At 34.5% G+C, this 21,220-nt stretch overlaps 2 protein-coding genes across 3 annotated transcripts; both read left to right on the top strand.

The window, feature by feature from the left end:
- Window positions 1-1,281: 1,281 nt before the first annotated feature.
- Window positions 1,282-8,419, top strand: LOC102688213 (troponin I, fast skeletal muscle-like). Its single transcript, XM_015338951.2, has 6 exons — window positions 1,282-1,622; window positions 1,935-2,066; window positions 2,388-2,477; window positions 3,777-3,953; window positions 5,120-5,223; window positions 7,465-8,419. Exons 2-5 carry the CDS (start codon window positions 1,941-1,943, stop codon window positions 5,201-5,203), a joined length of 477 nt encoding a protein of 158 aa, XP_015194437.2. The 5' UTR covers window positions 1,282-1,622; window positions 1,935-1,940; the 3' UTR covers window positions 5,204-5,223; window positions 7,465-8,419.
- A 911-nt stretch (window positions 8,420-9,330) lies between these two features.
- bpgm (2,3-bisphosphoglycerate mutase) lies at window positions 9,331-13,593 on the top strand. Of its 2 annotated transcripts, none has more exons than XM_015338955.2 (3): window positions 9,331-9,492; window positions 10,299-10,960; window positions 12,886-13,593. In XM_015338955.2, the coding sequence occupies exons 2-3, from the start codon at window positions 10,360-10,362 to the stop codon at window positions 13,065-13,067; spliced, it is 783 nt and encodes a 260-aa protein (XP_015194441.1). In that variant the 5' UTR covers window positions 9,331-9,492; window positions 10,299-10,359; the 3' UTR covers window positions 13,068-13,593. The 2 variants fall into 2 exon arrangements, with proteins under 2 accessions (XP_015194441.1, XP_006642959.1); XM_006642896.3 differs by having other exon boundaries at window positions 9,333-9,492; window positions 10,302-10,960.
- Window positions 13,594-21,220: the final 7,627 nt, after the last annotated feature.

Genomic DNA, 21,220 nt, shown 5'->3' with positions numbered 1-21,220 from the left:
AAGACTAGGTGGAAGACCTGGTATAAGTATTCAAAATCCTCAAAGCCACTGGCAAAGTCAATTCAGTGAACTTCAGATTAACTGTGAAATGCAAACCAGAGAACACAAGTGGAAACTTTGTGGAAGTGTATTAAAACTGAGACCTGTAGGTACTTCTTTATACGAAAGTTTGAGGACATATGGAACAAGATGTTAAACATCTTAGAAGGCTTGAATGGCATGCTCTCATTTGTATCCTTTCTTACGGACATACTGTATATTCACTTCTGCTTTCCTCACACCCGAAGAAGGCTCCACACCCGAAAAGTTGTATTTCCTTTCTTCTCTTTTCAACATAGAATAAACCTTTTACTTGTTCCTTTGAATAAATACTGTACACGTGCTTTTAAAATATTTTTGTATATATTTTATTTTGGAAGACTTTCTTTTAGTGTCAAGAAACCACCGCTGCCATGTCTGAAGGGTGAGTTTTTTGTTATTTGTTATACTTTCTATTATTTATTTCAAAACAATGACATGCATATTAATTCATTCTTTCTTGTCCTTTTTATCTTTCAATTGTGGAACAGAGGACAGGTGGGTCATTATGGTTTCTTCATGAGATCTTTATAAGATGACATATTCAAAGGAAAATCATGACTAGTATTGCATGTCTTTGGTTTGTGTCTGTACTTACTATGTCTTAAAAAGCTTGCAAGGAAGACATTTAACATACAAAAGACTGAATGGAATATTGGAAAAACCAGTTTACCCTTTCCTGTGTTTAAATTTAGAGGCATCAACACTGTGAGAGAAAGTTTTCTGAAGGATTGCTTGGTTCTCATCAATGTCTCAGATTATAACCCTATAGAAAATTGCAAAAACGCTGAGTATTTCATTTAGAATTTAGTTGCAAAAAGGTGACTGGAAAGATAACCAAAAATTGACTAAAGACATACAAATATATATTTCCTCTTGCATTAAAATCTTTTCAAGTACAGAAATGAATAGCAATTCATGTATATAAAACTGAAAGTCAAAATGGTTAGATATGAAAAATTAAAGAGCATCTTACACAAAGGGAGCAATAATTGTAGAATTAGAGCGATGTACGGTTTTTACTTCTAAAGAAGTGGTTTGTCTTTGATCTCCTGCGTACTAATATTTCCAAGGTTATTACAATAGCTCATATTAGAATGGAAATTATTAGATCTACAAAAAGTTAAATTACATTTAAAATAATAAATACAAACAAATGAATATGAATAAAGTCAATAACGACATCTATTGTTACGTTTTGCTCTTGATGCCCCTTGCTCCAGGCTTTGTATATTCTGCATTTTTGTATTCTCCTCCCTAACCAGAAACTCAATCCAAATATAACAAAGGGAAAGCATGCAAGAGTGCCCCCTCCTTCTTATTACATTGATATACAGTATCCATACATTTTATTTCCCTGCATGACTTGACATTGTTATTAAAAGCCTCAAAAAAGTTCAACAAATAATTTGTCAGTAGCCAGATCCATTAATGAGGGGTTGTTAAATTTGATTTAACAATGAGCCCCAAAGGTATCTTCTCTTCTTTCTCCCACATGTCAGAAAAAAGCTAAAATCCCTGCATCTCGGAGGCTGTTCTTAAAGGTAGGTTAATCACTGAATTATGTTCAAGTAGACATGAAGCTGAAAAGGAGAAGCGCATGAAAACCAATTTATAGTCTCATATATTGCAATTTTATTTCTGTAATAACAGCACGTGTGCAACTTTTTAAATTAAATTGTATACATAATGAACAGTATACGTAAATTATGTTTCCCTACATAACTTTTAGTTCTTATGCAGTATACTGTATGAGTGATATACTGTAGAAAGTGTACTGTAAATTCTTTGTAAAGAATAGTCTGTTTTTAGACGTTTGTATGGTTTTGTACAGATATTCTTATTCTTTTCCACAGACAAAAATGCTTGAGAAAGCCATAACAATGATAGATAAAGAAAAAAAAGACAGGGAAACAGAACGGGAAAGGATTCTTGCTGAACGTGTTCCTCCTCTTACGTTGTCGGGGTTGTCTGTTCAGGAACTACAGGTATTAAAGCAATTAAAAACTTTGCTACCATATCTTTATACTTTTATATTGATTTAAATATATAAATCGAAATTTGTGGTGTCATATGTCAAATGCTGGCTATATTGGTACAAATATAAAGTAAAGTACTGTATAGGCGGTCTTAAATATAATCTTTCTTGCACGTGTAAATTACTGTACAACTAAACTATAAGTAAATTTAGAAAGGAAGAAATAATAAAACCAAAGACCAACAATAATGTTATTTATTTACCATTCCTCTCATCTTAACCTTACAGCTGTGTTGTATAGGTGTTTCTTATAGTATATTCCTTTTCACAGGACCTGTGTAAACAGCTGCACCAGAAGATTGATGGTATAGATGAAGAGCGTTATGATATTGAAGTTAAAGTGGCCAAAACTGACAAGGAGGTATTTTAATTTTAATTTGTAAAAACTGAAAAGTAGAATGTGACTATTTCCCTTAATCATTAGAATACATTTATAAGCAGAAAATATCCCAAGCGTTCACTGATCTTTGTAAGTCAGTGTGACTAAATATACAGTATAACCAGATGTTTCAGATTTAACTGTGAATTTCTCTGGGCTCTTTTCAGAATCTACTGTCTGGTCATTTTTAATTCAGAAAAGTATTGAATATTTCAGGGTGCTACTCAGAAGTAAAAGAGATGTTTTACTTCTTAATTGGCAGTACAGCCTAAAATGTTAAAAATACCACTGTGTGGATTGTAGAGGTTTAAGGATCTGATATATACTGATGGAAAAAAGAAACGCAACACCTCCTCCTCCACACTCTGGCCCTCCCGTCTGCCTGGAACAGGCTAAAGAGTGACTCATTCATGAAGAGGACCTGATGACAATGCTGATGAGTCCATCGCAGCCTCTGTCTGGCCCAAGCCAATCAGGTGTGACGTCTAGGAGGTGTCAGCAGAGGGCCACTGACAGGTTGCCTTGCTCTAAGACCAGCAGCATGGAGCCTCACTGTCCTGTCACTGATGCAGGCGTTGTGTCTGCTGGCAGTTTCAGCAGATCTGAAATGATCTCTCAGATGGACCAGTCTGATGTGTCAGTCCTGCTCTGGTGTGGTCACTCGAGGGCGACCGGATCTTGGACTGTCATCTGTCCTGAAACCTTCTCTGCAGTCAGAACACGGTGGAGCGGTTTACTCCATAGTGTCTGGCAAAGTTGGCACATGACAAGCTTGCCTGCAGCATGTCAATGGCCCTCTCCTTTGCTTCTGGTGATATTTGAGGCATTATGGAATGCACAGAAAACTGGCTAAGTGTGGCCTTTTTCTTGAAGTGACCTAAGCTTTGAATTAAGCCTATTTAAAGATGATCTGATCATTGTTCCACCTGGAACTCGTTGGGTAAAAGTGCACCTTATGAGCTTTTGTTTGATTGGCAAGTTGCATTGCCTCCTTGAACAAGCTGTATTACTAGTCAGAGGGCTTAAAACAAATTGACAAGTTTTTTGTGAAAGTACATAAGCTATAACTATAGTATTATAGTATTAAAACAAATTGACAAGTTTTTGTGAAAGTACATAAGCTATAACTATAGTATTCTCATTTCAAAGAATGTTGCTTTTCTTTTTTCCATCAGTACATAAATATAAATATAAACAATCCAATATTTAGGATCCTTCATTCTTTAACATACAAACCATATGAGTTACTTGATCTGTATTTTTACTTGTTTCTCTGGCTAGATTGAAGGCCTCTCTCAGAAAATACTAGACCTGAAGGGTAAATTCAAACGCCCCAACCTGCGCAGAGTGCGGATATCAGCTGATGCTATGCTAGGGGCTCTCCTTGGGTCCAAACACAAGGGTTCAATGGATCTCAGAGCCAACCTAAAATCAGTGAAAAAGGAAGAAGAAACTAAGGTAAAGTTAATCTGAGAATTGACAGATGGATTTGTAAAATGTGCTAAATTTTTGTGTTTTTTAAATATATTATCTGTCAGAATTAGACAGAAAGAAAACATACCAGAATTACAGGAACACCTGTAAATCTTAATAAAATCTTTCTAATAATGTATAATCCTACAAGAACAATTGTGTATTCAGTAGACTGTCCATTTTTTTAATTAAATCATATCAGGAATATATAGAAATGCCTTTCCAGAATTTTATCTCATCTTAACCTGATGAAACTTCTTCTAATTATTAGTGCAGTTGGAGTGTAATGTGGGCATCCACTATCGCATCTTTGTCTCACAGATCCACAGATCACCTAACCCTTGTGAATACTGTGGTTTTTCTGTACTTCCAGTATTTTAACTGCAGACAGATTTCTGAATGGAGAGAAAGGATTACAAAAGTCTTTAATTAAATAGCTGACCTAACAGCTTCTCTTGAATTAGAGGACTAAAAGGTATGGTATTATTGGAATGGTACTGTATAAAAAAGGTTTCCTTTGCTACTTGGTTTTTCAGCCCATCCTCATGGGTTGCCGTCATCATGTGATGTGTATGATTTGAGCAAACGTGGATAAAATGCCTAGAAGGACCACTATACTATAAACATTGAGAGCAATGCAGACACATGTACAGTATGTGTAATTAAGGCAATGTCTATGAACTGATGAATCCTATTATTTAACCTTCTTCAGTCTATTAGAAAATAGTATATGAAAAAAACAGGTGGTCTATTGTCACATTGTTGTGTAACGCAACGGGGGCTCTGGCGGGCGCCCTTGCCGCATTAGGTCGGCCCCCCACCGTCGGGGGCTCGAACCCGGGACTCCCTTTAGCTCTCTTTAGATCTCTCTTTAGCTCACGGGGCTGGGTCACTGCAGAGAGACGCGGGAGTCCCGGGTTCGTTACAGTTGTATGACCTTCAATAAAGCCTGGAGGTGGTAACATGAGATCATGTGATTATTTTGCAGGTGAAGACAGAGGATTTTTGAAGAACAATAAAATAATATTCTTCACATAATACTTTCACTTAAAGTCTTACGATACCTGGGGGAAGGTTTTTTAAAATGAAGATTACGTTGTTACTATTACAGTACTTATTGAGCTCCTGTATTGAACTTCTCTTTACAACAGGATAAGGAAGTGACCGACTGGCGTAAGAATGTGGAAGCTATGTCTGGAATGGAGGGAAGAAAAAAGCTGTTTGATGCTGTTTGATGCTCAGTAAATGATACAAGGTAAGCCAACACAAAGCAAAATAGGAAATCTTACAATATTCCACACACCTATGTGGAATTTTTATTCATGTAACACCTGGTGTCTAGGAATGTATTAAACAATATAAATTGGGGATATTGGATTTATTGTTTAACCAGATTATTCCTCAAGGGTAAAGTTTTTTTTAACAATCTCTCCTCTCTGGCTGAGGTGGGGGTCTGATTGTTATTTGTTATTTTCATTTCTCTACTTCTGAGTGCCTTGTTTTAAACGTCTCTGTTCCTCGGTCTATAATCACTGTTACAGTTTACAGGCCCCCCAACCATATTGATGCTTTTTAAAGTGAGTTTTCTGACGTTTGCTGATTTACTATCTCTGCTATGTTTCAGATTTAAAAAGATGCTTATTATGGGTGATTTTAATATCCACATTGATTCACAGTATTCCAGTTTAGTTAAGGATTTTCTTGCTTTGTTGGAATGCTTTAGTCTCACACAGCTTGTTTTAAATCCTACTCAAGAAAAAAGGTCACACTCTGAACTATTGTAGGTCTTGGGTGTTCTCTTTGATGTAGAATTCCTTGTCTCATACTCTCCAACTTTATGTTCCATATGTATTCGCAACTGCAGATCAGTTGACTACTGTAGGTTTGCTGAATCTATTCTCTCTTCATTGTCTTGCTTTCCTACCTCTGATACTCTGGATGACAAGGTCCCAACCTTTAATAGCTCTCATTAACTACTCTTGATACCTTAGGTCCTTCAAAAAACTCTATACATCTCCTATACTTGCTATGCCCCATTGCATACTGGCCTGTTGTGTTGAATGAAGGCAGTCTCCTGTGTGAATGTACACTTCAGTCTTGGAATATGTACTTGACTTAATACAAGGTTGCAGTGGAATGTGCTAGTTCCAGATAGTTCTCCCATACGATTGAGAAACACAAAAACAATTTTGGATACCTGTTCTCCACCATCACTAAAGTCTAATTGTCCCACTTCACTACTTGCCTCATCCCAACTTTGCAAAACCCTTTAAAGAGTTTTTTTTAGAACCCAGATTGACAATATCCAATACTCTCCTGTATTTAGTCTGTGTTTAGACATTCTGACATTTCTCTAAAATGGTTCAACTTTAATCTTATTGATTTTTGACACTTTGTTTCTCTTGGGGGTTTTAGTTCTGAAGTTGGCTTTGTTAAACCTGATGTTCCCCAAGGCTTGATACTGGAACCCCAGCTGTTCAGCAGATATTAAAATCACGTGGTCTAAATTATCACTTCTATGCTGATGATACTCAAATCTACGTGCATCCTAAACCAGATACTGAAGTAATTGTCTCCACATTCGCTAATTGTACAGAATCTTTCATATACTGTAATCTGGATAAAATATATTCTGGATAACTCAATATTTACTTCACTGAAACTGCAACAAGACTGTGGCCATGCTTCTTGGAACCTCCCATGTAAAGACAATACACTAACCCTATCTGAGGGCAGCACTGTGTTTGGATTTCATTGGCACCTGCCTACTCCCCACCTTGTAACCTTCACTTGTCTGAGACTGGTCTTCTGTACATCCCCAGGTTTGATTACATTCTATGGGTGACAGAGCCTTCTCTTGGTGTGTTCCAAAAATCTGGAATATCCCAGAGATATCAGAGAGTCACCTACCCTGAGGGTATTTAAATCTAGACTAAAAACCTTCGTTTTAAGGAAGGCTTTTGCTTAATAATTGTCTTTGTCTTCTCCCTATTCTTATAACAATAAATCTTCTGATTCACTTCTGACAACTTCTGTTTCTTATAAGTGCAGATTAGTAATCCTTCTGTTTTCATTTATTTTAACATTTTTAACACCTACTGTAAAGCACTCTGAGACTGAACTTTTAAAGTTTGCTATATAAAATAAAGGTTTCATTATTATTATTATTACAACAGGTTGAGTTAATATAACAGTACACTGATGTTTGTCAAGTTGAATAGGTTAGCACATTATCTCCACTTACCCTATTGTCACAATACTATAAAATTAATGGTAATTATAACCAATAGCAGATAATAATAATCTTATTTTAGTGTTTTTTACTCTGATGCCCTGCATTCAATACTTTGAATACATATACTTTTCAGCATGCATAGTTTAAATGTACAGTACTATTTCCTTCTTATTATGAATACTGTAGGTCTCTTTCAAGTAACACTTTGTTTAAGAATGTTTATCAAAAAGATTAATCATATTAATATCATTTCTTTTTCAGGTGCAACTGTTTATTTTGGAGTGTTGACACAGAAGAAAAGTCTTCTTTGCTGAAAAAACAAATACCCCTGTGACAATATGTATGCAGCAATGTACTGTATATCCAAGAAATTACTGTGGATCTGTTCCCTGGCTATTCTGTTTGCTCCTGTCTGCTTCAGATTGCAAAATTTAAGATTGTAATTTAAGAAATCTCAATTTAAAACAAAGGGAAGTGTCTCTAGTTATTCTCCAGATGACCATATATACTTGTTAAAAGGCCTTAGGAGTTGTAACCAGCTTCAAATTGGTTTCAAATTGTATTGAGATTTGTAAAAGCTAGGCTATTTCTTAATGTGGGACCTTGTGCACATGAAGAAGAACATAAAGGAGATGTAAAGATTCCTAGCCTTAAATTGTAAATCTTTATTATATTACACAAAACCTTTATTATATTGTTACAAATCAGAACATAATAACATTTTAATCAATATATTCATATATTTAATGATTTTGATCATAGTTTTAATGATTTAGCAGTGACTTACAGTGGTTTAACTTGAGTTAATTATTAGAACTCTTCCTTTTATAATCTGTCTTGGCATAAACAGCAGAGCAAATAAGGCAAAATAATAACTATTGTCCCAAACCTTCAGAATAAGGCAACTTTGCTGAGAACTACAGTACATGGATTGCTAACATTTCTGAAACTTAGCTACCCAACCCATCCCTCCTTCCACTCCAATAAAAATAATATTGATATTAATGCACTATTAATTAATATAAATTTTATGTATGCACTTTTTCCTAAAGTACAAGAGATATTTAATTCTAATTAAGTTACAATGATCTACAAAACTAATGCAGTCTTTGTACTTCTTGTAGACGTTCTGCATCTAGCTTTAAAGACTAGGCAGGAAACTGAATTATGTTAATTGTCTCATATTTCGCTTAATAAAAACGGTGATCCAAATCCATCTAAATGTGCTCAGCGCTTTTGTCACTTTAATTGTTCCAATAGACACGGAGTCTAAAGTCAAACCATCGTACTGTATATACAGTACTGTTTTGCTCCATCCAGTATTATAAATATCGCCTGTTTAAGGTGCAGTAATTATCTCGAACTGCAGATGGCGTTGCTTAGGAGGGATTTGAGCCGTCTATTCGCAGATCTTAGTTATCGAGTTAGTTATCGAGAGTCCTAATAGTTCTGCTAGTGCTTTTAAAAGAGCAAATGGTTCTTATTGATAACATTAATCAAAGTGGAAAGAAAACCTAAGGACCCTGCTTGAGTTAAGGATTAAAGGTACCCACACTTGATTTACATTTTAAATAACTTAATAAAATTCTTAGTCGGCAAAAATGAACATTTTTATTTTCTTAATATTGTGTTCGATATTCACCGTCCAAGAGTATACATGAAAACTCTTTTTAAACAGATGAGTTTCTATTCATCCCATATATACAGTAGAAACAAATCTCTTCACTTGAGACGAAAACATTGCACAAAAGAGACGTATGCACTGTATGCGTATGCATAGACTAATACAATTTGAATGTTATTTTAATACTTATTTTCTCATATCATAAACATACTGTGTTTATCTTAAAGTCCTAAGCTAAATGACATTTCAATTCACATAAATACAATGTATTAATGATAACGCAAACAAAATTCAAAATGATAAAGAACTCACTAGATCAACAAACTAGGAGCACATTGCCTTTGCTATTACTATTAGACTAATAATGCTTTACTTAAAATGTCTCCTAAGGCTTTACGCAATTAAGGTATTCAGAACGCCCTCTATCTGCTTCTGCTTTTAAATCCTTACTTCCCATTACTGGTATTCTGATGCAAGCTGCTGACTGTGCACACACCACAGTACATTACAACAACTATAGCGAAGACCCGCCTCCGAAAGGGTGAGCCTCTAGCTCCGGATTGGATAACTGCAGGGTCAATGACTACGATGGGAAGGCTGTTGATGTGATGCGGGCTATCGGCTATAACGAAACAAAAATATATTACAGAAGGAAATTCACCTCGGTGAGTCACCGCGTTTCAGAACTAGAATTTTAATTCGTTCGATAACAAAGAATTTGAAACTATAAGAGGTTTTTTTGGGTGTGTCCCTTTCTTATTATTTGTAGATTTTAGTGGCACCGCGCCGAAACGGACTTTAATGGAAAGGCCAGCGACTATACTGTATCATAGATTAGTTTGCTGATCTACAAAAAAAATCATCCAGAGCTATATTTGTTTTAAGAAAAGGCTGTTGTTTCAAAAGTAAAATGAGATATTTTCTTATTTAATTTCAACTGAATGCATTTATGGACTGCAGTCCATAAATGTCACAAAATATACCCACTGTTTAACTCATTTGAATATAAGAGAGGTACTGTAGGCAATATCAAGCTGCTGCGCTATCTAAGGTGTTACATTTAATTCGTTTCATTGATAAATGTCAGCAGTGTATGACTTTGTGCACAGAGAGATCTGTATTTTGCCGGCATGATTACTACTTACTACTATTATAGTATTATTTAAAGTGAAATTATTTTAATTCCAAGGTTCTGCAGGATATGAATGCTAAGCACTTGAAATTACTTAAAGTGTTGTACCTTGTGCGCCTTTCGTTTCGACTTTAGCTGCAAAACCTGTCCCAGCTGCGGTTAGTTATTTCATATTGTATTATTGATTTCGTTTTATTTATTTTTTTCATTGAGCATAAATTCAATGTCATTACATACAAACTATATAGAACCTATGTTCTATGTAATTTAAATAATTAAATGTTTACTGCTTAGCTGAGAGAGATTCATGCTTTAACGTTTTTGTATTTGTTTTGTAAGCAGCGTACTAACAAGGAAACAGTCTCCAGCGGTTCAGGCTTTGGTGTCATTGTGTGCCACAATGTCAAAGTACAGGCTGGTTCTGTTGAGGCATGGAGAGGGTGCCTGGAACAAGGAGAACCGCTTTTGCAGTTGGGTAGACCAGAAGCTGAGCCCAGAGGGAATCAAGGAGGCCCAGGACTGCGGAAAGCTTCTGAAAGAGCTAGGGTTTGAGTTTGACCTGATATTCACTTCCATACTGAGCCGCTCCATCCAGACAGCCTGGCTACTCATGGAAGCAATGGGACAGGAATGGGTCCCTGTTCACAAGTCCTGGCGACTTAACGAGCGACACTATGGGGCACTGATTGGGTTGAACAGAGCTGAAATGGCCTTGAATCATGGAGAAGAGCAGGTGAAAATATGGAGGAGAAGCTATGGGGTCATGCCGCCTCCCATCGATGAATCCCACCCCTACTTCTTTGAAATCTATAATGACCGTAGATACAGTACCTGTGATGTCTCCAAGGAGGAGCTGCCTCGCACTGAGAGTCTGAAAGAAGTTCTGGAAAGACTCTTGCCCTACTGGAATGACGTCATTGCACCACATGTCAAGAAGGGCCAGAATGTTTTAATCTCAGCCCATGGAAACAGCTGCAGGGCTCTTCTGAAGCACCTTGAAGGTACTGTTTGTGTGCATTGGGAGATTTTGCTCTTTTGTGTTTATGTGAACGGTTGGAATAGAAAAATAACAATTCGATTAAAATCAAAGATCTATAGTTTTATCCATTATTGATAGTAAAAACAAAATCCAGTAATTTGAAGATTTTCAGATTGCTCCAGTTGTAGGGAATAATATCCACAAGGTGTTCAGATGCTTTTCTGTAGTGAAGCTTTCCATTGTACAGTACTGTTGCCTGTAAAGAATATGTACAGTAATTTTTTAGTGAGACAGACAAACCAATTTCCTTGTTTTGCAATAGTCTTACGTTGGCTCAGAAGACAGTAGTTACTGTATAACTGCTAGACACATTACCAGAAACTTCCAGATGACAAAAAAAGAGTTTTTCAGTGACTTCTCTCCTCTCTGTTTTTTTTACACTCCTCCTAGCACTACATCTGGGCAGGTGCATTGGGTGTTCCTTGGTCTAAATATTATGGCAGGACTGTATGCAGTCCACCTGTGCTTGCATCAATCTGTCTTCAAAGTCTCATTTTCATCAACAATTGATGTGCTGTTCTCTGCTGTCATTTTTGAGCATACTAATATATGTGCACACTTCATATTTAGGAGCCATGGTGTGTCATTTGCTTCCTTATGTATGCAATGACATCAATCACTAGCCTCAACAAAATGTGGGACAGAGAATAAAAGTAGGCTATACTATCTCATCAGTCAAGTTTCAGTATTGTCTTAAGTACTTGCTCTTTCCTAAGTAGCTGTTGTCACTCTGCAGTAAACAATTTGCTTTCTTAAGGTATGGTTTTACAAAATCATACTGTGATGGCATTTATTCATCTGCGCAAGATTTCAGTATAGTACATTTGGTTTACATATCACCTTATGTAAACAGTGCATATTATATTGATTGTAGACCTCAACTCTTATATACATTGAACTATACTACAATTAAGGAACAAGTAAAGGTTCATTCCATGCTGAAAAGAGACGAAAAAAAACGCAACATTTCGGCCATGGAGCCTTCTTCAGGTTCACGGAAGAAACATTGTTTTTTCTTTCTGCTCTTTTCAGCATGGAATAAACCTTTACTTGTTCCTTTGCAGCCTATGCATGCTGACGCAGCTACCCACCTGCTATACAGTTAGATTTTTTTAAACCAAAACAGTTAGATTTGTTGGTGAAAACATTGTTCAACCTTTTTATTTAATTGATTTTTATGTAATATCAAGTTGACCTCAAGTATATTTTACAAAATAGAATGTGAATGTGCTGGGCTTGATATAAAATGGGCCTTATAGTGGCATCCACAACCCTGACAAAAAGGGCAGTCAGTTTGTGTTACAGTAGGGCAACTGTAACATGATACTCTTTGACCTTTTAGAACTAGATGCACCAGCACTGCAGAGCTGTTGTGCTTACATTTTATGGTTTGTCAGACTTCTCTCCTTGAAATTCACCAAATGGGAAATTATGATTTGACATGATATTAATATACTATTAATAAGTGATATTATAACAGTATAATGTATTAATTCAAATGCATAAAACAAATTATTGTGTGTGCTTCTACAACACATTTAGACTGAAAATATGGCAGTAAATCTCATATACTGTAAATCTGAGACCAACACCCACCTCGCACCTAGAGATTAATTATGTTTTTTTAAGGCTTCTACAGAAGGATTGAGCATGTCAGTAGTTCATAGGGTGGATATCTGATATATCTGATAAATGTCATCTTATGCATAGAACTTTTTTTTGCCTTTAAGTAATGTTTTTGTTCTTGAAGGTACATTATGCAACTTGAAGAGGTTTTACAATGTAATATTTTGAAAGCTAATTAGAAATTCAATCTGTATTAAATAAGATTTTTATAGAAATTAATATAGAACTACACTTTTTAGTAAAATATCTCATTTTCAACAGGGATCTCTGACAATGAGATTGCCAACGTCACATTACCCACTGGAGTCCCAGTTTTGCTGGAGTTAGATGAAAACCTGCATCCTACAAAACCCCATCAGCTCCTGGGAGATCAGGTGAAGATTCAGGCAGCAATCAAAAAAGTAGAAGACCAGGGGAAGGCCAAAACAACAGGCAGGCAATGAAGAACATTCTGAAGAAGTGGTTTTGTCTGTGGTTTGTATAGTGGTCTTGTCTGTGGTTGCCAGGTGTGAAATTAAATGTGCAATGCTCTTAATTTGAATTCTGCTATTTCTGGTTTTCTGACTTCTTCTTTTGCTCCTGTATTCAATTTCAAAACAAATGTCACACAAGGCTGTCCTCTCATAACTGTTAATTAAATTTTAGAGGGGACATGCAATAGTAAGGAAATACTTCGTAAAGTTTTGCTTGAATGTTAAATTAACTCATAATACACTGAAACATTATTTTTGGTGGTGATGTTTTTGACTGAAATATGCTATTAAGCAGAAGAGTTTGCCCTTTGAATAGAAGGTCCTTAAATAAATTGTAAGTGAATCAGTATGAGGGTGTAGATTGATTTGTTTCAAGGTAGACAGATGTGATTTATTTCTCTATTTATTTGTCATTCTTAGTTTTTTTCTGAAGTCAGTATATGTATTTTTAGGAACAAGTAATAGGTTTATTCCATGCTGAAAAAAAGAAGAAAGAGAACACAACGTTTCGGCCGTGGAGCCTTCTTCAGGTGTGAGGCTCCACCTGAAGAAGGCTCACGGCCGAAACGTTGTGTTCTCTTTCTTCTTTTTTTCAGCATGGAATAAACCTATTACTTGTTCCTTTGCAGCCTACGCATGCCGACGCAGCTACCCACCTGAACTATGTATTTTTAGGTGTTTTATTGGTGTTGTGTTAGTTGCCTGTCACTTTATAAAAACATGAATTATAGCTTTTTAAGAGTACATAAATCGCCAATATTTAACACATGGGATTTGGGGCTTTAAGTTTTTATTGTTGCATAATAGTAGGGGTCAGAATAAAGTAAAATGTTATTTGGTCAAATGAAACACACAAAAGGAGTTTTCTAACTTTTTGTTTTCAGAAGTTTAAAAGAGCTAAAATTATTCAGAAATCCACAGATGTATAATCATTTTTATTGTTAAGCCCTTGTTTTAATAAGTTAATATATGTTTGACTTATGTGCCACTGCTGTCCTAGTTTTCATCTTAATATCCTACATAAAGATAATTAAATAAGTTTTTATTATTTAAAACATAATGCACACCAAAAAGTGAAACCTACTCTTTGGCTGTCAATGAAGTACTGTTTACAGTTGTTAATATACTGTATGTTTATTTATATGAGTAAAATATATTTTTAGATGAATGTGTAAATAATTTATTCTCCGAATACTGTATAAAAAAGCTGCTCAACAGTTCTTGAATTCTGTTTAATAATTCTATTTCATCAGAAACCGAAAGGTAACTCTTAATGTGTAACTGTTGGTATACAGTAATAATGCAGAACAATGTGTTGATCTACTGTGATATTGTAATGTTTATACATTCATATTAATGAATCCCTTTTTGTGTTACTACTTTTTCATTGTAGTTATTGGTTTAAGATATTTATGAAGTTTATTTTTATTATAGTAGTTTTTTTTGCTACTTTGAAAAAGTTCTTAAAAGATTTCTATTTGTGCAGTTTGTTCCCGATGTGTTTGTACTAGATATACTTATCTTAATTGCTTGAATGCTTCTGTTCAGGGTGGACAAAATAGTATTTTCAAAACTGTTTATCTTAACTTTTTACCTTTTGTTGACTTTCCTTTCTCCATGAAAGAATTTGGCATTTACTGTATGTTTCCCTCAGTTTAAACAACCTAGTAAGCATTTTACAGGGCCTTTTTTTCAGTTTTCAGGAAGCATCTTTCTAAGGATCCTTTTGTTGTCTGTGATGTTGTTGTCTTCGGGGAATGTTAAAACACAAAAACAAAATAATTCAAAAATGTTCTCCATTGTTATGCTGCCATAATCATGCCTATTATTTACTTTTCAGATTTATTGTTTGCTACCTAATGTTGCACCAATTTCTGAGGTTTTAATAGAGATAATAGAGGTTTCAATTTCTCAATGGCTTTTATTCGATAAAGGGGATGAAACTGAAAAATGCCAGTGGCAGAGCACACTTGATACTAGAGCAGTTCATTGCAAGAATCTTAACAGCATTTATATCTTTTACTTTCAGATATTGTTGAATGTGGTTTTACTGTATGATTTTAAGTTTAGATTATGACACTGAAGGGTGATGATGTTTTCACAAGTCTGTTACAAAACAGTGTAATAAAAAATAAAATCTAATTTGTATTCTGTTTTTTTTATTTGAAGAAAAAAAACATCTGTTATTATGCAGTTTTATCCCTTTTCATCACTTTCCCTATGGGATCAATAAAGTCTTCCCTACGGGATAAATAAAGTCTATCTCTATCTTTGATTAAAAATGCCACAGGTTGAAGACACCTTTTTTCTTTTACTAGAGAAGAAAAATTTCCTTCAACCAGCAGGAGGAGCCAGAGTGTCATGCATTTTTTATCTATTTTGGGCAAAATATTTGATTTAAATATATTTTTAAAACTTTTTTCCCATCCTTTTCCGTGATAAAGATAAAAAGAAAATAAGGTCTTAATTTCGTAATTATTTGAATACGCTTGTAGATCACTGAACTCCTGTAGCATAACAACAGAAAAGGCTCACCTGAAATGCTGTGAAGTAGAAAAAACAAAATTGAAAACTACATGAAAGAAAATGTAAAATTCAAGTGCTACTTTGAAGTTATGTAAAAAGCAAAACCAGAAGTATCAGTACTGAGGAACAAAGTCAGGAAGTTAATGGTGCATTGTGCATTTTCATGTACTTAGGGTCAGGAGATCATTGTATGAGAAACGAAAATACTGTATAGCATGTACTGTATGAAATTAATGTTATGTCTACTGTCAGACTCACTTATATAAGTTTCCAGTTCCTTGCCAGCTGGATAAGGAAAGACTCTCAGCTACACCAAGATGACGTTTACGTTAGGTAGAGAATAGAGGTGATAGGAGATATTTTCCATGCATCTCAAAAGACTGATCATTTTTGTAAAAAGAAAGTATTGATTGTAAGGGGAATTTCAATGGGAAGGAACTGGTGCTGTCCCTCTCACTGCATTCCATACATCTAAACCTCCCCTTCTCCCATATTCTATGTATTCCCTGTACTAATTCTTGCTGCTTTTTGTGGGTTTTTTCTTTCCTTCACAACAATATATTAAATTCTTGTGCTTATGCACTGCCTCTTAAAAGACACCATGTCTTTCAAAGAAAGCTGTATATTATGCATCACAATTTTATAATTTGTGATTATTTTTTTGTAAAACAGCAAAAAAGGGAAATACACAAACTTACAAAAGGTATCATAAATGACCTATTGTTTGGAATGGTGCTGAATGTCAAATTAAGACCAGTTCTAGTTCTCAAAATGGATGGTGGCCTATCTTGAAAATATTTTTCCTTGTAAGAATGTTTCCAGTTTTATGTACTGTAAGTTGAAAGCATAAGAAAAATATAAGTTATTGGTAAGCAAGGAATAAAAGCTCCATACAAATTAAACTAATTTGTCCAAAATCGGCCCTTAATACAATGTTAGAACAAAAAAATATTTTATCCATTTGAGCAAGATAAAATGGAAGGTTTGTACAGTATTTGGCAGATTAGCTGTTGCAGTCCATTTTATACAGGGCTAACTTACTTGGCTGCATAAGAGTCATTTTTTTTCTCTTTTCTCCAGCTGGATGGAATACATTCCTCTCAACACGAGGTCTTCTGTCTGTGGAAACCAGACAGAAACAATGATGTCCTCTTGGGATTACTATCCTGAGAAAAGCATCTGTTGACTATTATTTACCTAATGGATTCTCTTCTCCGGATCTTGATCCACTCTGTCACTTTAATTTTTGAGTCTAACTAGCACCTAATCATTTATTTTACAATCTATTCTACTTTACATTGCACAAAAACACATTCCTAGGTTTCATCGAGTGTTTCATACACATATCAAATTTGTAGGGATTTCAAGATTAATGATAAAGTGTAAGCAGGATCAAATGTTTGTACCAATATGGAGCTAAAAAAGGATTACCTAAATTATATGTTACAAGTACCAGAGAGCTGAAATTTAATGTAATTTTTGATTATATCAAAAAACAGCGTATTGAGGCACATCTATGAAAGGGAAAACAAATTCTACTGAACGTCTTAACATTTCTTCTATTTAACCTTTTAAAACAGTGTATTTTCCTTATTAGATATAATTAATTTCTTTCAACAGCTTTTGACATGGTCATTCATGGGTGTTGCAATTAGTTTTAGTACTAATACAATTATTATCCAATTTAATTCACCAATTAATGATACAGTACAATTCTAATTTGCATTTCTGATATCTGACTACTGCAATTGGACTTGGGTAAGGGCACTGCGTTTTTAATGAAAAGTGAAGTCTGCATAATGAATGCAACGTAATTTGAATTAAGGAAAGTGTTATTGTTCTAAAATTAATATTTAGTTTACTGTTGTTACAGTAACGAAGAGCAGTGTTTTGTTTAGAGTAGTGCCCAAGGCTCTGAACCTAAAAGTCCTGATGGTTCACATTCTCACTCCTTTATTGTGGAATATTGTGGTATGTACTGTATTTTACTGTGAATACTCACATTGACCACCATACAAATAGACCCTATGTTCCATACTGTAATACCAGTGCACAGTTTACTTTGTGTCTGCCTTTGTTGGTTTATTTAATGTACATGATAATTTAATTCCTAAAATATATTAGATCTTAGATTTTACCTACACTTTAAAGTCTTTATACAAAATTCAAACAACTCTGAATGATCAGTATACTGTAGTTAATGAAAGCATGGTTCTCTTGATTGAGGGAATTTAATTATCTATTGCTAAAATGTTTAGAGTAGGGTGAACAAATGCAGTGTGCAAATAAATAGATGAGAAAAAATAGTTTCAAGAGGTTTCAGACAAAAGCCCTTCTATAGTTGGTTGGAAATAAATATGACCATAGTGCAGTAAAATGAAACAATTAGTGAAGTGTATAACACAGAATAAGGCATCAAAATAAGCTTTTTGAGGATAAATGGAAGAAAATTAGAAGGAGAAATATTATATAAAGAGATTATTTTGTAAAATAATGAAAGATAAAGGGAATAATTGTTCAATTTATTGATTATTTCATGCATGTAAATTAAGTTGAAAAAAAAGATATTCTCACTCCAAGAATTATAACTATGGTATAATATACAAATGTATACATTAATTTATACCTACATTTTTTCAGATACATTATTATATGCATAAACTCTGCTTTTTTTTGGGGGGGGGTGAAGGGGGATCTTTTTTGTGGGTATATATTTCTTGTTATATAACTTTATGATTTATTGTATGATAATTAGAGAAAATATTGGATGGAAATAAAAATAATATATAAAAAAGTGCAGTAAACCTATAGATGGTTAAAGCTTCTGTGCATGATGTTGTGATGATCTCTCAATACAATGTTCATTTCGTGAGGTTCCAAAGTGTCCATTTTAAACATTAATTATTTCTATTTTATTTGCGAGAAGAATTTCCTACCACTTCCATACCACTGACTTCATGTCCTGAAACAAATTATTTTTAATCATTTAAGCCATAATCATTAAAAAATGTTCCTTATTTAACTGTATCTATCCATCACCCTTCTTCACTAACTAGAATTATGGCACCATTTCTGACCTCAGTTCAGTCTGGTTGAAGGGAGCTATGTTGGGAGGACCACTCTCTTGTAGAGGAAATGTGTTGAAGGAAGGGAGTGTAGATTATCGCATCCTTTTCCATTAAGGTTACACAGCTGGTTGGCAGACAAAGAAAGTTGTGTTCTGATAAAATACATAACATTAAGAAGAAATGACACAGCATCTTGTACTGCAACAGCAGTGCAAAAAAATCTATACTGAAAGAATGGGAATAACATAAGTGGCTTGATAGTTGTAGTTTTTGTTTCTAAAACGGCAAATAAATCTATACAGTAAGATTTATGTCACGGAATATAAACCAGGAGGAATTTTTTTAGCATTTCTAAAAGGCGGTTAAATGTATTTTTGCCCCCTTTTAATTCAATAATAATTGCCTTAATTTCCATCAAAACACATTTTTGAGAACTTGAAATAAAGGATTTACTGTCATAAACTCATCAGTTCATAATTCCTCTGAATGAGGTCTTAATCAGTGCACTGTATACTTGTAGCATAACATTCCCTGATTTAAATTATCCACATATATACTGTATGTATTAACAATATATTAATAATATATGTTGTTAACAATGTATCCCAGCATCCTGTCTTATTTTCTTTTTGCTTTATCCCATTGTTTACAAAAAAAGACAAAATGTATGAACATGAACACCTACTGTAAGTCTTAAATAAACAAAATGAAACCACTGGACATCTTCGGACTCAACTCACCAGAGAATCAAACACCAGAGGACTAAAGTGGAAACTACGTACTGTAGACGTGCACTTAAGATTGAGACCAGGAGGCATTTCTTTAGACAAAAGGGTCGTGAGAATCTAGAACAAGCTACCCAGCGATGTTGTTCAGCCTGATACCCTGGCTACTACCGCACAGCTTGTTGAAATGAACTTGATGACTCAAATGGTCCCCTCTCATTTTTAATGTTCTTATGTTTTCTTCATGAATATCTTCTTGAAGATCAGTGTTTTGTATCTTAATACCTATACTTTTATACCTATACTTTTCTTGGTACCTGCATATAATGCTCTGCATGTCTTCATTAAATGTCATCTACCACGTGTTGTCCCAGACCTTTTGTCTATTGTCTATTCAAAATTGACTTATTGCATCTTTAACAAATAGATGCAAGACAACATTCAATATTGAGCAAACTCCTGGCAGGTGACATTTAATGTACGTTTGTGCTGACTATTTTAGTAGGCTTATCCTAAATAAAATATCATTGATATAAAATAAATATTGGTAAAAACAACTTACAAATTCTCATTACTCAGAAACCTGATCTTTGGAAAAAGATCACATACTGCGCATTGATCTAGATATTAAAATAAATCTATACAAATGGAAAATACTGTAGGTTTCCTAATAAAAAAAATGAAGGTACTGTATATGCATTGTAAAAATATAAGTATTCCTAAACAGATGTTCTTAGTACATGTCTACAATGTGAAATCTAAGAAATAGTTTTAATGCTTAAATTGAAAAAAAAAAACATTATACTTAGCTGTTTTTGAATGGATTGCAAAAGGACTGTAATCTAAACGTGGTAATTAGGGATAGACTGTTCATCGGCACCTGTTTCCAAGAAAAACAAAACATGCTCAGAACAGATTTGTGGAAATAATTAAAATACACTACAACACTTGTAGATGCTCTTTCTTTAATAACAATAAATCTAAAATTCAACAAAAATAATTCATTGTTTCAGTAATTCTCAAGGTGGTATTTTGTAAGAAGCAATTAAGTCACCATTGTTGAATTAATACTTAGACTATGTAGAACTTTATATTTTTGTTTCTATGCTTCTGTGGCTTCATGGTACTTGATTCTTATTATAAGCTTTATGTGTATTGCTATGATACATGACCAGGCATACAATTAAAAAAACGTCCGTGCTGAAAGAGAAGAAAAGAAAAAAGATATTTCGGCTGTGGAGTCTTCTTCGGGTCTCAAAGAAGGCTACACAGCCAAAACATCGAGTTTGTTTTCTTTTTATTTCAGAATGGAATAAGTGTTTACTTGTGCCCAATTTGCTCATTTGGCGGTTGATTAGCTAAGTAAAAATAAAATATTTTATTTATCAGATATTTCTTAAAACTGCCCAGAACTGGGTGTCACTGGATAAAGGGGTCTATGAGATAAAACAGTCGCCATCTTCACAATTAGTTTTGAATTGTAAATGCACATGTGTAACAGCGCTCAGTGCATTGAGTTACAGAAGTCACATCAAACCCCTCTGAAATTTAGACAGTGTAAAATTGCAGCAGAGGACATGGTCTATTGGCAAATTTATGTACTTACTAGGGAGAGGCATTGTCTGTGCTCAGAGCCCCATGAGTGACTGGGATCGAATCCCAGAAAAAGAGCTCAATTTGATAAATATATTACATTTTCCAAGTCACTTAGAGCTGTGCTTTGAGGTACTGGAGGTCTCAAGTTGAGAGCTGAGTCTCAAGTTGCCAGAAATTGCCAATAGTTTGCCAGAGGTCCAAAACTCAA

The sequence above is a fragment of the Lepisosteus oculatus genome, chromosome 7 (genome assembly GCF_040954835.1).
Source record: "Lepisosteus oculatus isolate fLepOcu1 chromosome 7, fLepOcu1.hap2, whole genome shotgun sequence".
Classification (NCBI taxonomy): domain Eukaryota; kingdom Metazoa; phylum Chordata; class Actinopteri; order Semionotiformes; family Lepisosteidae; genus Lepisosteus; species Lepisosteus oculatus.
The sequence above is the reverse complement of the archived record's forward strand: the minus strand, read 5'-3'. Positions and strand labels throughout refer to the sequence as shown.